General features: G+C 38.6%; 1 protein-coding gene across 1 annotated transcript; it reads left to right on the top strand.

Annotated features, from left to right (window-relative positions):
- The first annotated feature begins 4741 nt into the window (after positions 1–4741).
- On the top strand, positions 4742–16933 carry LOC141560029 (sulfotransferase 2A1-like). The gene is made up of 6 exons (XM_074297662.1): positions 4742–4905; positions 5086–5294; positions 12073–12199; positions 12941–13035; positions 15623–15803; positions 16373–16933. Exons 2-6 carry the CDS (start codon positions 5097–5099, stop codon positions 16489–16491), a joined length of 720 nt encoding a protein of 239 aa, XP_074153763.1. The 5' UTR covers positions 4742–4905; positions 5086–5096; the 3' UTR covers positions 16492–16933.
- Positions 16934–17963: the final 1030 nt, after the last annotated feature.

Raw genomic sequence — 17963 nt, 5'->3', positions numbered from 1 at the left:
CACTTGTAAATCTACCTAGCCCTAGTGGTGTTGTTTTTTTGTTTTGTTTTGTTTTGTTTTGTTTTGTTTTGTTTTAGGAAGCTCATATATGATGCATTCAATTTCTTTATCTGAAATGGAAATCTAAATCACTTTATAAAACAATGGTTTGCCTTTTCCCAAGTCCTCTTTGCAACTGAATAGAAGATATAGGATCATATAATGTCCTTTGTCTAGAGTTGCCTATTATGTGCAAAATGATGCAAGATGGTCCCTCTGGCAAGAGAGGCAGAACAGAGGGCTTTCTGTTGCTAAAAACCATTAGGTCTGCCACATTCACAAACCAATCTGATCAGAGGAAATGAGAGTAGCAGTAAAAACACCCTGAATCCACTCTGCCCAAGGCTGAGGGTTCAAGAGGGGAAAGTGTGTTTACAGTTTAAGGGGATGTGGTTCTGCTTTTGTTCTTATTAAGTCTTCTCAGGATACTAGTCATTAGGAAGTGTTTCCAGACACCCAGCCCAAATCAGCTTTTCTAACTCTGCCCCTGGAACCAAAATAGCCATGCCTCATCTCTCTCCTCCAAGACAGTCTTCCAGCAGTCTTGAAGACATATGCATGCCATGGGCACTGATTAAGGGAAGTGTTATCATTGAGCTAATATTTTTTGTTCTTAGCCTGTATATTTAGGGCCAGCTGTTCTTTGTGCCAAAAAACTTCAGAGATTCAGATTCCTTGACTCTGTTCATGATTATACCAAACACCCCAACTTCTAAACCTTCTTAATGAACCCACTCTGCCCTCTTCAAAATGAATAGGCATGTGGAAAGGGGGCAGATGCAAAAGAGTAGGAGCAGGAGCAGCAATTACAAGGATTCAAGAGAAAGCAGTTACCCATCCTGGAGAAACCTGCCTGCATGGAGAGTCTCAAAAGATTTAGACAGCAAAGGTTCTTATACTCTGGCATGTTATGGAACCTTCTGGCAGACAGTTTGCTGAATTCTATAATCCCCTTATCAGAACACAATTTTGAAATAATTGAGAGTGCAAAATTTCAATAAGAGATTAATGAAATTAAATTAAAATTTTCCAACCTCCACCCCAATCCCCCATCTCTACCCATAGTTCTGGGGGTCCGTGGGAAGACTCCAGAGGACTTCTGGATGGCTGAGCCCTGAATTTTCCTTAGTGCCAATAGCAGTGGCATACTGCAGAGATTCTGCCCCTTTGGGGCAGATTTCCCCTTTGGGCCTTGGGACTGACTTTAAGCCACACATTAATCTATCCAGGACAACTACTTTCTATGCCCTTCTGGGTTGTGATTGAACTATAATTCAATTATGTAAATGTCACCAAAATATGATAATTTCCTTTATTTTTAATGATGGATTTTTTTTTCTATCACAATATGTTAAACAAATTCAAAAAAAATGACCAAGTGAAATGTTTTAGTAGAAATTATTATTGATCAGTAACTTAATGCTTTTGCTGTTAAAGGTAAAAAAAAAACTGTGGCTTGCCCTGAGATGCAGACAAGGGAATTTGTAATACATGGTAAAGACTCTTGAAAGAGGCTTTGATTTGCTTTCAGTGATAGATGCACGTATATCTGTGTGAATGAGTGTCAAACCCACTTTAGCAGTTAAAGACAAATGCCAAGAAGTGTTCTCCAGCCTTTCAGCAGAAAAGCTCACAGTCCCAGTCTGCTTATACGAATAAAACCCTGTCCAGGATGCATTCAATTCTAGGAGACCTAAAGCAAAAGGTTCTTCAATTTCTCCCTTTATTCCTGCAAAGTCCATGTTTTTCTGAAGGTCTCTGGCTATAGACAAGGTTGAGTGAAGGAGGATAATCAGAAGAAGCAACCAATAGCTTTATAGAGCTCCAAATTCCCCAGAACAGTCCTTCACAAGGCCACTTTTGGAAAGCAATGGCTTCCGTCTTCTTGGCCTTTGTTGTTACTCAATAGAGGACAGAGGGTTTGTCATTTGTCCAGAGTTGCTTATTATGGGTTGGGTAATGAATGGTGGTCTCTCTAGCAAGATAAGGGGAATGTAAGGGCTTCTGTTGTTTAAAGGCTTCACCCTTCAGCTCTGCCACATTCAGAAGTGAACCTGGTGGGAAACATTCCAGGTAAAGTGGAGCCAACTCTCCCCAAGGATAAAGGTTTTAGAGGGAAATATATGTACAGTTATGGGGAATTGGTTGTACTTCTGCTCTTGCTATAGCTTATCAGGAACTGTTCTATTGTAAAAATTCTTGGCTGATGATTGCTTTTCAATAATAACTTGTAAACATAATTATACTTGTTAGAAAATATTTCTGGACATGTAGTCCCAATTACCCTTTGCATTTACTTTCCACTCTGTTCTCAAAACGACAACAAATAGATCTGTCCTCTGTTTTCCATGATATCCCTTAAAAAGCCTTAAAAGCATATATGCCATGGAAAATGACTCAGGATATGGTCTTGTTCGGCTAATATTTGTTGTTCTCATCCCATGTGCCCATGTTCAGATGTACTTCTTACCAGAAAGACCCAAGGGTTCTTGGATTTGATAATTCTTATATCAGAAAACCTCATTCCAAAGCTTCTTATTCCTCTCACCTACTCTTTGGCTATTCAACAGGTGGGCAATTAACTAGAGCTTGGACAGAGTCAAGAAAACAGCAGCAGGAACAGGAGGAGCAGTTGCAAAGTTCCAGAAGAAAGCTGTCACCTAACTAGAAGTCAACTGCCTACATGGAGAACCCCACAAAATTTGTCTTTTTCAAGGGAGTCCCTCTCCTTGCCAGTTTTCATGATGTGGAACATATTCAAAGAATGCAAGATGAGTTTGAGCTTCAGGACGAAGATGTCATGATAGTGACCTACCCCAAGTCAGGTAAGGAGCAGGGGAAGGAAACAGGACATGGAGAAGGAGGCTAGAAGAGATGAGCTTTCTTCTGTTCCTCTATATTCCAGGTCAGTCCTTGGAAAACAAAGAGACTTTAGACTGCAGGTAGCCCAGCCTTCTCATTGGTGACCAGAGATTCCTAGGTTTGGTGCACCCTGGTCTCTCTGGCAGGGAGTTTGGTGAAGCTCATAGATCCCTTTTGAGAATAAAAAGTTGAAATAATTAAATGGAAAGCAAAACTTGTAAAGTTGTCCCCCTCAACTACATGGATCCTCTGAAATATCTCTATAGATATTTCTGGAGATTCATGGACCTCAAATTAAGAACCCAAGATATAAACAGAGTGTGTTAGGCACTTAGGTACAGTAGAGTGAGAATGATTCATTTTTGTGAGTTCAAATCTGGACTCAGACACTTCCTAGCTCTGTTTTCCTGGAAAAATCATTAAATCCTCTTTGCTTCAGGTTCCTCATCTGTAAAATAAGTTGGAGAATGGATAGCAAACCACTCCACTATATTTGCCAAGAAAACCCCAAATGCTGTCAGAAAGTATCAGATAAGACTTCAAAAACTGAACACCAACACCACGGTCTGAGAAGGAAAGAAGCTGGCCAGGAGCCATAAAAGAGACAGAGAATACCCATAATCCTGACACCATGGTCCCCCTTTGCTTATGTTTGTCCCTCAGGAATGTGTCCTGATCCTCTTTAAAGGAAGAAGTGTTTGAGGCACCCCAGGAGGGCCAGGCCAGATTCATGCTCCTGTTCCCAGAGCTCAGTGTCACCGGTAGTCAGGGAAAGAGTCACTGGTAAGAAGACTGGAAAGGGATTATGCTCCAGAGAGACTTAAAACTCAGACAGCATTTGATGTTTCAGCAGAAGACTTTGGGAGAAGCAACATTCCAACCCAGGGCTTCCTGACTCTACAACTAATGCTTCATTAACTCCAACACTCCAAGGTCTCTGGAAGGTCCCCTAGTTTGCATGGAAATGATACAACTGGGATTAGAACTCAAGCCAAGTCCTCAGGCCCATAGGGCAAAGGAGCACTTGTACATATGCTGTGCTACAGCCCTGCTGACCCAGCCCTAGAAATGCTCCCTGCTGCCCTCCTCTCATACCTTCCTTTATGCAGAACTCAAAACACAGAATGCACTTCCCATACCCATTTCTCTGGTAAAGTTGGGGACATTTACATGGCACAGTGCATAGAACACAAGCCTTGAAATCAGGAGAACCTGAGTTCAAATCTGGTCACAACAGACACAATACTTCCTAGCTCTGTGACCCTGGGCAAGTCACTTAACCCCAGTTGCTCAGGAAAAAAAAAAAAAAAAACCACCAACTAAACAACCCTCCCCAACTTTCTGATGAAGTCTTATTCCTTCTTTATGACCCAGAAATCTCTGTCTTAACTTCTCAATCCCACCAGGGATAGACCTTTCCCATAATACCTATTTCTCTCTTTCATCTCTCATGCAAACTTCCAGGCAGGACTAGCTAGTGGGATGTTTCACAGAGTTGCACTGTCTGCATCCACCAGACTCCATTATAGTGAACAACTTGAATTCTAGGACCACACGCTTATGTCTCCCAACTCTGATCACAATACACTGACACTGTACACTGAGTCTAGACTTTGTGCTGGCCGTCTCCCCCATCCTGAAAGGTTCCCCTTCCTCATCTTGGTCTCATACCTTCCCTGGCTTCCTGCAGGACTGAGCTCAAATATCACCTTCTACTGGAAGCTTTCCATGAAACTCCCAACTCCCTGCTCTCTCCTCTCTGAGATCCCCCTGCATCCATTCTCTGTGTCACTGATATGAACTCAGTTATTCACATTTCTCCTCTTACCTTAGATTATGAGCCCCTTGTGGTAAGAGACTGAGTTTTTCCTTCCCTCTGGTCCCCAGCCTTCAGCACAGGGTCTGGCATCCCATAAGTGCTCCAAAGATGCTGGTGGAATCGCCATAGGCTCTTTGGTGTAGCCATCCACCTCCCCAGGCACATTTGAATTTCATCTCAACTTAGTAAGTAGCACTCTCTCAGGTAGAGCTGGGAGTCCTTTCCCCTCCTCCTGTGGAAGTTTTCCACTGGCTTGTTCAAATGTGGGCAAGACTGAAATCTGTGAAGTCTCTCCTGCCTCTCCTACCTATGATTCTGTGAATAATCATGAGACCCTAACCCATCTTTGTTTTTATTCCATGCAGGAACCCACTGGATGATACAGATCCTCAGTCTGATCTACTCAAAAGGGGACCCCACTTGGGTTAAATCTGTCCCTTATTGGAAACGTTGTCCCTGGATAGAGGTAAAATATAACATGGAAATGATCAAGAACAGGACAGAGTCCGGTCTCTTCACTTCCCATCTCCCAGTCCATCTCTTCCCTAAGTCCTATTTCACCAGCAAGGCCAAGGTGAGCACATGCGGGCCCCAGTTAAAAGAGAAAGAAACAGATATCTAGGAGGTGGAAGGAGGATGGGACAGAGAGAGGCTGGAGCAACATTTCTGGTTCATATTTCATAGGAATTCAGGAACGGGAGGAAGCAGATGGAGGTTTCTCTCTGTTCTCCAACATTTACACACTGCCTCATAATTCTCCTGCTTGTTCCTTATGACTATGTCACTGCCCACTTTTACGTCTGGCAAGGGAGGATAAATGTTATGTGGAGAACATTCAGAACAAGAGCATGAGATAAAGAAGGGAAAGGAAAGGAAAGAAAATGGAAGCATGAAGAGGATTTATATAGCTTTGAAGAAATGCTGAAAACTGTATTGGAGACGGGGAAATTTGAAAGGAATTGAAAGGTTTCCTGATGATTTAGTAGTAGGAAGGGACTCAGAGAGACAGAAGAATTCTTCTTCCAATATCTAGTGGGCCAACATATATACAAGTGATTAGGTTTTATTTGTTTGTTTGATGCTTGCTCCAAAGGAGAAAGCCAGGAGCAATGAGGAGGTGGGACAGATAGGGTTAATTGGGGCTGAAAGGATCCCTTTAAGATGGTAAGTGGATTTTCTCCATTTCTACTTTCTCCTCATGTTCTATACTCAAGGATAATCTGATTATTTCTTGCACTATTGTGTCAAGGTTCCTTTTTGGTCACAGCTTTCAGGTAGCCTAATTATTCTTATATTTTCTCTTCTTAATGTGGTCTCCAGATCTGTTTTTCTAATATTTCAAATTCTGTTCTATTTTTTCATCCTTTTCTATTTTATTTTGTTATTTCCTGGTCTCTTATAGCTTCACTGTCTTCCCCTTGCCCAATTTTAATTTTCAAAGAGTTATTTTCATCTGTGATACTATCTCCTTTTTCAAATGGTTACCTTTTTTTCCACAATCTTCTTGTTTTTTCTTGGATTTTTTTTTGTTTGTTTTCTTTTCTTCTTCTCAGTGTCTCACATTTGATTTTCAAATTCTTTTTTGAGTTCTTTTATAAATTCTCTCTGGGCAGAGAAACATTTCAAAGAATTATACTACTCACTGGATATGCTGGTTTCTTCTTTTGCAGAGCCTTATCTCAGCAGCACAGCTGCTGGTATTCTTAATCAGCAGAAGTTCCCTAGGTCTTCCAGTACTGAAAGCCCTAATTTCCCACACTGTCTTTGAGGTGAAAGTTCCTGTGATTCTTACTTAGTCTTTAGCCCCAGGGTTCTTCACTTGCTATTTCTGTTGAGTTAGCCTGGAGCTGTTTGCACTTCATCTGAGTTAAACTTCATCCTGGGGACTTTTTTCTCAACTTCTGTTCTCAGGAGAATCACCATTCTTCTACAAGTCTTTATTTTTCTGAAGTCTATGTTCACTCTCAGGCACAAATTTGTTCTGTTTGTGGGAAAAATCTGGAGAGCTTGAAATGTTCTGACCTACTCTACCATCTTTCCAAAGTTTTTCTATTAGCCTTCCTAAGACCCACTTGACTTCATCCTCCAGAATGTCTAGCTCTAGATCAGTAGCCACACCATCCTAGTTATCAGTGATGGTAAGAGATTTCTTGTCTGCTTCTTTTGTGCATTCTCACCATCTTTTCTTAATCTCTTCTGCTCCTGTTAAACCCCTATAATTTTTGTCTTTTATCTTGTCCATTGAAACTTGCCCTTGAAATCTCTAATTTTCTTAAAGAAATCTCTTGTCTATCCTACACTATTGTTTTCTTCTACATCTTTCCATTACTCATGTAAGAAAACCTTCTTGTGTCTCCTTGGTATTCTACGAAATTTTGCATTCATTTGGGCATATATTTAATTTACCTTCTTCCCTCGGCTGTTTGTAAAACTTCAGCAGACAATCATTTAGCTTTTTCACACTTCTTTTTATCTGGAATGCTTTGTCTTTGTGGCTGCCTCCCAGACAATACTTGCAACTTTTGTCCAGAGATCTTTAGGCGCTCTGTATACCAGCTCTAATCCTTTTAATCTATCAATTAACCTCCATTTCATATTCGTGAATAATATCAATTAGTTCATGCCTATAGGTTCAGATGGTTTCCCCCTCTTTTTTCCATTTAAATCTGAATTGTGCTACAAGAAGTTCAGGATCTGAATCATGGTCAGCTTTAGGTTTTATTTTAACTGACTACATAGCGTTTCTCCACGCTTGAATGCACGATGTATAAACAATGAGATTTCTATATTGACCATCTATATTGACTATATTCATGTGTAGAGGATTTTTTTAGGTTGTTGAAAAGAAGTGTTTGCTATGACCAATAAGTTATTTTGACAAAACTCTATTAGTCTCTGCCCTGATTTATTTTCTGTACCCAAACCAACCTTGCCTGTTATTCCAATTATTTTAAAACTTCCTATTTTAATATTGCAATTCATTCATGAGTGTGATTTTTGTTCTCTTTAGCATCAATGGTTAGAGAACTTGCTTGTGTTTCTGTGACCTTGAAGAGCTTGTCTTAGATTTGAACAGATATCACTTGATATCCACAGCAGCATATGTAGTGATCATGTGAATCAAATTCAGCCATTCCCTTCCATTTAATTTCACTGGCGCCTATGATGTGGATGTTTAATCTTTCTATCTCCTATCTGACCATATCCAACTTAATTTGGTTCACGGCTCTTACGTTCCATTGATGGCTGCTTTTAGGCCTACACTGTTTTTGTAAAATTTTCATTATCCTCTGAAGAAGTTTGTTTACATATCAAAAGAGATGTCCCCCTTTTGATTATCATTTAAATTTAAGTTAGGTTTAGTAGTTCTTGAATTAAATTTAAAGTTGAATTTAAATTCGTTTTTTGGGCAACCTGAGCAATATTTATCTTTATAATATCAGCCCTTTTTTGTCACTAGATGCACTCACAGTTCAGCTTCCCTTCAAGGAAATAAAGGTGCAATGAATGAAAAAAGAAATGAATGGAGGAATAGTATGTTTAATCTGCTTTGAAAAAGCACTGAGGCAACTAGGTGGCACTGTGGGTAGAATAACAGCCTTGAAGTCAGGAGGACCTGAGTTCAAATCTGCTCTCAAACACTTGAGCCTTCTTAGCTGTGGGATTGTGGGCAAGTCACTTAACCCCAATTGCCTCAACAAAAGCAGAAACTAACTATTAGTACTTTCTCTAATGATTTCTCTCATGATTTTTATCATGAGTTCTTCGTAATTATCTTGGATCATAATATTGCTGAATAACAGTTCATCATACTATATTGTTGTGACTGTATATAATGTTCTTTTGGTTCTACTCATTTCAATTTTTATTGTTTCACATAAATCTTTCCTAGTTTTCTAAATATGCCATTACACATTATGCCATTACAATCTGATGTACTATCTTGTTCAACCATTCCCCAATTCATAGGCATTCCCCTACCAATTCTTAGCCACCACAAAAAGACCTGTTATAAATAATTTTGTACAAATAGATTATTTCCCCTTTTTTACCTCTGTTGGATACAGGCCAAATAATGTCGCTGTCAGATCAAAGGGTGCAAAGTTTTATATTCTATAGTTCCACATTGCTCTCCAGAATAGTTGGATGAGTTCACAATTCTAGTACCAGTGTATTAGTGTCCTAGTTTTCCCATATCGCCTCCTAAATTTATTATTTTCTTATTAGTCACATTAGACAATCTGATCAATGTCAGGTGGTACCTCAGAGATGTTTTAATTTGCATTTATCTAATCAGTAGTGATTTAGAAGTTATATGAGTACAGATAGTTTGGATTTGTTTGGCTGAAAGCTGCCAGTTCATATCCTTTGATGATTTATCAACTGAGGAATTACTAGTATTCTTATAAATTTATCTATGTACTTAACAAATGAGGTCTTTATCATAGATACTCATTATAAATTTTTATCCTAGTTTTGTGTTTTTCTTCTAATTTTGGTTGCATTGGTTTTGTGCAAAAACTTTTCATTTTTATAGAGTCAAATTATGCATTTCCATTTTGTAATGCTCTCTATATCTTGTTTCATGTTAAATTCTTCCATTCTCCATAGATTTGACAATTAAATTATTCTATGCTCTTCTACTTTCCTACTAGTATCACCATCTTTGAATAAATCATGTATACATTTTGACCTTCATATGGTGTTATGGGCCAGAACTTGAAACTAGGTGCTTAGTTCATACCTTTAAAGGAGTGCACACATTGGTTCACACATTGGAGTTCACACCTTTGGAGAGCATACATAGATTGGGGACTTCCAGGAGATTTACAACTAGAATTGATTTCCAGGAGATTCACAAGTCAGAAAGCCACAAGCCCACGCTCTGGGAGGGAGTCAAGATTCATTCTAACTTCCACCTTTGTACTGGAGAGATTCGGAGGGAGCTCTTGGAACCAAGGAGAGAGATAAGCCTCTATTAAAGCTAACCGGGCCCAGAAAAAGATTCAGGACTTTGAAGGACACAATAAAGGATCTGGACTTTAACTCCTGGCTGCATTTGCGATTATTGAACTGAACTGAAACTAAGGCTGCGTCCAGAAGCACTCCTAGAAACTTGCTCCCAGAGAACGTTACAATTTAGAGAAAGGAACATTACGATATGGTATACAGTATGAAATATGTCTGTAACCAGTTTCTGCCAGATTATTTTCCAGTCTTCCCAGCAGTTTTTAATCAAATAAAGAATTTATGTCCAAAAAGCTTAAATCTTTGAGTTTGTTAAACATTAGATTACTATGGTCATTTACTATAATATCTTGTATACCTAATCTATTCTACTGATCCATCAATTTATTTCTTAGCTAGGGACAAAGTGTTTTGATAATTACCACTTAATAATGAAATTGGAACTTAGGTATGACTAGGTCACCTACCTTCACATTTTTTTTCAGTGATTTCCTGGATATTCTTCACCTTTCATTCTTCCAATTGAATTTTATTTTTTCCAGCCCTATCAAATAATTGTTGGTATAGCAATAAGTAAATTACTTTAGGTAGAATTGTCAGTTTTATTGTGTTGGCTCAGCTCTTAATAGTAATTAAAGTGGTCTTTGTTTCCCAGGCTATTCAGCACTCAGGGCAATCCCTAATTTCTAGTTTATCAGACAAAAAGAGATCTAAAAGATCTGGCTCTGGCCACTAAGATTTTATTCATCAACAATTCCTTTGGGATTCCATGGGTCAAAGTAAAATTGGAACATTAGGGGAAGCATCTAAGAACTTCACTATTTAATACCTTTCAAGCAGATAGGTTTATTGTGTACTTGAACCATGCAGGCTGTGAATCAGAGAACTGGAAGCAGGAGAGGAAGAGGGAAGAGGAGGTGCAAAAGGAAGACAAGGAGGTTGCAGATGGCACTAAAAGAATAAATATTTCAATAATGTAGGGGTTTGACTGGATGGCTGCTCTTCCCTTCTGCCTCTCTTCTTCTGCAATGCTAGAGCTTTCTGAAGAACAACTTGAGTTAAAGGAAGAAGAGAAGAAGGAATCAAGGGAAAAGTAATCAAGCGAAAAGTCTGAAGAGGAGAAGATGATGAATATAAAGGGAAGAATAGAGATTTTCAGGCTAAAGCTGGAAAGAGACGTACATCAACGCTGTCACATATGGTGTCCAACCCCTCTTTCCAGAGAACCCTGAATGTCTAGGATATATAAGGAGATGCTAACACTTCCACTGTATGGAACAGTACATTTACTGAAAGATCTTTGAACAAGTTGTTCAGTCATATTGAAGATATTAGAGTCATGACTCCCTCCTTCATTTGCCTTTACCCTCCATTTTCCCTATATTATCTGGGCCCATTTTGACTTTTAGGGTACATTCTCTGTGATGAGACTTTATTTGCATTATCTGCAGTCTTTGTTAATTAGAATATTTCCAGAGCATCTTTGTCTACTTCTGATCATAATCCCTTTACTTCTTTTAGTCAACCAAATGAAACGTTTGATAAGCACTCAGTATGCCCCTAGAATTGCTTTCCTCTCTGTCCTTTCTTTATACAGAATTTCCACTTCCTCCAGAATAGACATCCTTTCTATTATATGCTTCTCTTTCTCATACTTTTCAATTGAAAACTAGTTTAATTTGAGTTACAAGACTCCTACCATACACATTCTTATCTGTCCTTTATTTGAATGCCATCCTCAGCCAGGATATTGTCATGCCTTTATTCTAAGTCACTATCTAATAAATGCTGATTCCCTTTCTTTCTTTATTTTTCCTTATTGCTAAGTAAATAAGTATATTTGATGTCGAATACTGTCATTATTGTGAATAGCTGCTTTGCATTAATAGAAAGACATTGGCAAGGACTCAAAATTAAAGTCATGAATGAGGAAATTATTTTCCCTACAACAGAATCACGTGTAGAATTTTGACAAAATCTAAGTGTAACTCCAATTCTGAGGTGGTTTTTCTATGAGAACCAGGATCTGATATTATGAGAGTATTTAGGGAAAAGCAATCTAGCCCCTGGGGGGTGAGTAGGTGTTGCCATGACCATAGCAGAAATATGTAGTTACCAACATGAGTGATCCATCTATGAGTAATTACATACAATAGAAACAGTTTACCAGTAGCACCAATGGTCAAAGACAATTAAGTCAGCCAGCCAAAAAAGATTTATTAAGCACCTGTTACCTGCCAGCACAGTAGTAAAGACAAGAGATATAAGAAATGGATGGAGAAGGCAGCTCCAAAAAATGGGTCAAATGTTCTCCCAGCTAGAGATGCTTCATGAGGAAGGAAAATGGATGTGCTAACCATGCAATGTTCCAATTTCTCTTTCAGATCCTTTATGTTGCTAGGAATCCAAGGGACGTCCTTGTATCTTTATACCATTATAAAAATCATGTCCCACGTTACCCGTTATACTCAACTTTTGAGCATTTCTTTGAAGAGTTCCTGAAGGGAAAATGTGAGTGAAGAAGGAATGATGGAACTGCATCCTACTTCCCATCCTTATCACTTTTCTCTATATGTTCTCAGCACCCTTTTACCATCATAATGAAAATCCCTATTTTATTGACATCCTTTCATTTCCTGGGAGGCACATGCCTTCCAACAGCTCAGCAATATAGACAGAGCAAAGACTGCCTCCTCCATCTTAGAGAAGAGTGTTAGAAGTGAAGACTGCAAAAGGGATTTTTTCAAGACTATATGACCAAGAAATTTTCAGACATGACAATAATTCGGGCCCAGGCCTTTTGAATCTAAGACCAGTTCTATTTCTGAAAAGCAAAGTCTCAAGAGAGCAGATCAGGCCCTGGATTGAAATGTAAACCATTCAAGTTCCCCTATTTCTTCCATAGTGAAGTTTTAATATCATTTACTTCAGGGGCCCAACCTAGCCTTTTCTCTTACTGAGAACTCTCAGGCTAAGGCCAGCACCTGAACCAAGTTCTTGGTTGTACTTGTGACTTCCCTGGGCTCTTCTCCTAGGTAGCCTTCTCTTAAATGACATTTTTCTGTGATTAGGAATCAAGCTCTCTCTCCACTCCCAACCCCACTATCTCCCCTTACTCTATAAGATAAGAGCAGAACTTACTTCTTTGTCCATGACTCTCATTCTGACAGGCATCTAGGACAGGTAAGTACCTTATCAACCTGAAACAAAAATAACCTGGGCTCCCATCTCTCCTTTTCCATTCATTTTCAGTACCACTTGGGTCCTGGTTTGACCACATCAAAGGATGGCTTCCCATGAGAAATTCTGAGAAGTTTTTGTTCCTAACCTATGAGGAACTTCTTCAAGTAAGGTCCCTGTCCTTTTCCCTTTTCATCTTTCCAGGGGTCCCCATTAATGTTACTGCCTTCCCTTTTTTCAATTCTTTCCAATTAATCTTGCATATATCTTAGTTCTGCATGACAGGTTGCATATTGTTTCACTCAAAAAAGGTACAATATTTTTTAAGGATTGTGTGCCAGGCATTTTTCTAAGTGCTAGGAATACAAAGAAAGGCAAAAGATAGCTCCTGCCCTCAAACAGCATAAAATCTAATTGGGGAGAATGTGCAAACAACGTTGTATGAATGAGAACAGTACTGTAATAAATTGGACACATTCAGGACACGGGCAGGCTAGGATGAGGAGGGCTTGGGAAAGGCTTCCTGTAGAAGGCAGGATTTCCATTAGGATTTTTTAAAAGCCAGGGAAGTCAGACAGAATGGACAGTGGAGAATTTTCCAAGCATGGGGGAAAGTCAGAATAAATGCCCCAAACCAAGACATGGAGGGCCATGTTCATCAGAGGTTGACACTGGGTCAAGAAGGAGGGGAAAGCAGGCACAAATATCTAGAAATAGGACGGAGCACACAGACCTAAGGAGAAAGCTGGAGTATGTCAGAAACTGCATCAACAGAGCAGCTGAGAAAGAGAAAGGAGGAATGAGTGCCAGTTCAGAAAGGCCAGACTCCATATGCCAGTGTTTGGTTCTGAAGGTACAAATATATGATGCAGTAACTTGTTTAAAAAAACCAAACCATCAAGTATTCTTTACAGTACCTGCTAGTTCTGATCCTGGGTCCATCCTCTGGTCCAGTCATGTCCCCTCACTCTGAATCTCTTCCTTGGAGAGAACCTGGCATTTGTCAAGAGCTCTTTGCAGGATATCTCCATATCTGTCAGAAGCTTCCCTTGTGACAGCCACATGAGGTGATTTTCTTTGTGTGGTTTGGGAACTTAGTGAGAGGAGCTCCCACAATCCTGAGTAAGAAGGATCTCTTTTCTTTTTCCCAGGAATCTCTTGAGCTTTCCTTTACCCAAACTCTATATGTACTTTCTCTCCTGCCTAATGTCCTTTCCTTTCATTATACTTTTGTTCATGCCTTATCTCTTTCTTTTTCTATTGTCCTTCTCTTCGTCTAAACCTCTTCTTTCCTCTTCATTTCTTAGCTTTTAAAAAATTTCCTCAGAGATCTCTTGCATATTCCTCTATGAACTTACCCTGCTGGGGTTTTTTTCCCCCCAATTTCTTTCATTCCTTTTCCCTCTTTCTTTCCTCTCCTCAACCACTCCATCTACTAATAACATATATTTTGCTTTTCCCCATCTACTCAGTATCCCTTAACTTCTCATTTAAACTCTTCTTCCAGCTTGCTCTTTCTTCCTCTTTCCCTTCATATTTTCTTCCTGTTTTCTTTCTTTCTCTTTGTCTCTTTTTCCTTTTTTCTCTTCCTTTCTATCTTTTCTTCAACCTCCTCTTCTCCCTTTTTCATTTTTTTCCATTACTCTATTTTCTGTTTTCTTTTTTCTTTTACTCCAATATTTTTTCCTTTTTTCCATTTTCTTTCCCTCCATCTGTTCTTCCAATTTTTTCTTTTCTTCTTTTTCCTACATTTCTTTCCCTATTTTCTTTTCCTTTTTCTTTCCCTCCATCTCTTCCTTCTGTTCTCTTTATTTTTTTTTGTTCAACTCTTCTTTCTATTTTCTTTTTTATTAATTTTATAATTATATGTTTATAATTATAACTTTTTTTTGAAAGTACATATGCATGGGCAATTTTTTACATTATCCCTTCACACTCACTTCTGTTCTGAATTTTCCCCTCCTCTCCATCCCCTCCCCTAGATGGTAGGCAGTCCCATACATGTTACATATGTTATAGTATATCCTAGATACAACAAATGTGTGCAGAACCAAATTTCTTGTTGCACAGGAAGAATTGGATTCAGAAGGTAAAAATAATCTGGGAAGAAAAACAAAAATGCAAACAGTTTACACTCATTCCCAGTGTTCCTTCTCTGGGTGCAGCTGATTGTGTCCATTTCTGATCAATTGGAACTGAATTATCTTCTTTCTATTTTCATTTAATTTCTTTCTTTCTCTCCACGTCCCTATTTGTTGTTTCTTCCTTTGTTTTTGCCTCTATTTCTCCTGTTTTTTTCTCTTCTTTTTTACTCCAGCTCCTCTTTTTTTTTCCTTTTTCTCCTCATCTTTTCCAATTGTTTTCTACTTTATTTCATTTGTGTCAATTCTTCTCTTTTTTTTATCTCCGCCTTCCATACCAGCTCTTCACTCACCATAATTTCTTAATTTTACTTCCTTTTCCTCTTCTCTATTCTACCTTCAAATTGTCTACCTTCTCTCCTTTGCTACTTGATTGCCTTTTCATCCTCTTTCCCATTCCCACTACTCCCTAGCACCCAATCTAATGTCTTTTGTCCCTTTACTTAGTTCTTTCACTATTTCTCTCAAATCTTTCCCTTCAGATTTTTCTTTCTCTCTTCATCTAAAATCTCTGTTTCTGCTTCTCTTACACATTTGTCCACTCCCTTTCCCTCCTTTTCTTTCTTTAAGACTTTTTCATCTCACCATTATAGGTTGTTGTAATTTTTCCTAGAACCTTAAGGGCAGTGTGGAAAAAATTTGTCAATTCTTGGGCAAGGAGCTGAGTGAGGAAGAAATTAATTCAGTAGTGAAGAATGCTTCCTTCCAAGTCATGAAAAACCACATCCTGGAAAATAAAGAACGTATATCTTCTGGAAATATGGAATCTGTTAAAATTATGATGATGAGAAAAGGTAAGAAGCAATGTTCTAGGATTACAAGAGAGTTAAATATGTGATTCACCACACTTCCCATCCCAGCTAACATTTAGGCACTCAGAAATAGAATCAGAGAAGGTATGAATCCCAAACAGTAGGACAGAAAAGAGACAGCCTAAGAATTTGTCCCATTAATATAATAGACTGTAGTATATTTATACTATATATAGTATATTTGCTTTAGCAAAATACATTATATATGTATTTATAATACTGTAGTATATATATATATGTGATACACTCAGAGATAGAATGTATGACTTTCCAAGAAAACCTCTCCCAGGTTTTCCTGCATCTGAGAAAAATTCAGCAGAGGAGCAGTAAGAGGAAGAGGCTAGGCTCCCTGTCAATACTGCTTGAATGATGAATGATGAAGAGAAAAACTCACTGGTTGCAGGGGAGGGTGCTATCCCATCAATATCAATCACTGCAGTTTACCCATGTCTTCTTCCTAAGCCAAGGAGGAAAGGGAAAAGGGGATGGGGAAAAAATGATCACTAAGGACATGACCCCAGCACCTGTTGCCCTCATTCCATATGTGACAGGAATCTGTGGAGACTGGAAAAACCACTTCACCGTGACTCAAATGGAGACATTCAACAAACTGTACCAAGAGAAGATGAAGGGGATGGACCAAGATCTCTTCCCATGGGATCAATGCTGAGATGGAGATCATCTGGTGTTCTCTGATTCATCCCTATATGATCAACAAATGATAATTCTGGCTCCTCCTTTGCATCTCTCTTCTACTTTTTATTCTCTTATTACTATACCTAGCAGAAAGAAAATTAGAATTGAGACGCAGGCATCCATGCTGCTTCCCAAAGGAAAGCTTCCAGTGTGGGTCCCTTACTCAGCATGCTAATTATACTTTTGACTCACATGCATTAGATATTATTGTGTAAAGATCCTTTTAAGCCTGTGATTTAAACATAAATAAATGCTGAATGTTGTAAGCTGAATGTTCTACCTGTTGAGATGATGGTGACTATAATCATTTCTCAACAAATTCATAATGCTAAGAGATTATGTAATGTCAAATAGTGCTTGCCTTGGTGAAATAAATTTAATGACTCCAAGCTGGTCATGATGAATAGTTTGCAAAACGAGATATTTTTGCATTACAATTGATCCTTTGATTTCTGGAACATTTCTAGCTTAAAATAACCACACAAAACAAAGGATAAATTGCATATAAAGGAAGTTGGTAAGGACTTTTTTGGGGGGGTTTTTGGAGTTTTGCAAATATAACCTGAAAAGCTTTAAAGGAAAGGTTAAAAAAACAAAAAAGAAAAAGAAAGAAAGCTGTCCACCTATATTGACCAAAGTTGAGTCTATAGAGAATTACAGCCAGGTCCTGGTTACTGTGTATAATGAATCTCATAAATGTGCACATGGTTCACATTCACATTGCATTTTTACACTGGGCTCTAGCCAGTGGATATATTTTTCATAATAATAATAATGAATATTGAATCTGAATAGTGAAACTTAGAAGGCATAGGACTCCTTTATGGAATTCATCATTTGCATTAATTAGGACCTAACTGAAGCCCAAATTTAGGGAAAACAATAGAGGGTGAGATACTGAGGAATTCAGAGGAAATAAAATCAAAGAAAGGAGTGAAAGCCATGCTATCCCATGTCCATAAATAAAAATTTAAAGAATAGGGATCAGAATAATGAAGTAGCCTAATATAAAAATCAATTTTGAATAAAAATAATGAAAAATAAATGAATGAGAATTTAAGTCCTCAGTCTATGTCAGGCACTTTGCTAAGTGCTAGAGTTACAAATATAAAATCAAGCCAGGCCCTGTGCTGAAAGAATTTACATGTTAATAGGGGAAGCATAGTCAGGAGGGAGTGTTGGCCAGGGAAGCCACAAGGTTTGGGAGTGGAATTGGAGAGTGTCTGAAGCAGGCCGATACAGGCTGGTATTTCAATAGGTTAGGTACTGGGGTGTAGCATTTCACAGGTCACATAAGCAGCTTTGCTTAACTATAAATAAAACTTTATAAAGTTGGTTCTTCAACAAGGACACCCTGAGCTGATTCTGCCTGGTGTAGCTTTGTTGCACCAGTTGTCCATCAGGGTTTGCAACCAAGCAGCCATGAATACTGGGAGCTCCTTCTGG

This window comes from Sminthopsis crassicaudata, chromosome 3 (genome assembly GCF_048593235.1).
Source record: "Sminthopsis crassicaudata isolate SCR6 chromosome 3, ASM4859323v1, whole genome shotgun sequence".
NCBI lineage: Eukaryota > Metazoa > Chordata > Mammalia > Dasyuromorphia > Dasyuridae > Sminthopsis > Sminthopsis crassicaudata.
The sequence above is the reverse complement of the archived record's forward strand: the minus strand, read 5'-3'. Positions and strand labels throughout refer to the sequence as shown.

Bases quoted from the DNA above. Each gene is read 5' to 3' on its own strand.
- LOC141560029 (XM_074297662.1), top strand. From the start codon at position 5,097: ATGATACAGATCCTCAGTCTGATCTACTCAAAAGGGGACCCCACTTGG. The intron at 5,295-12,072 runs GTGAGCACATGC...TTTCTCTTTCAG, and splicing joins ATTTCACCAGCAAGGCCAAG to ATCCTTTATGTTGCTAGGAA. The intron at 12,200-12,940 runs GTGAGTGAAGAA...ATTCATTTTCAG, and splicing joins AGAGTTCCTGAAGGGAAAAT to TACCACTTGGGTCCTGGTTT.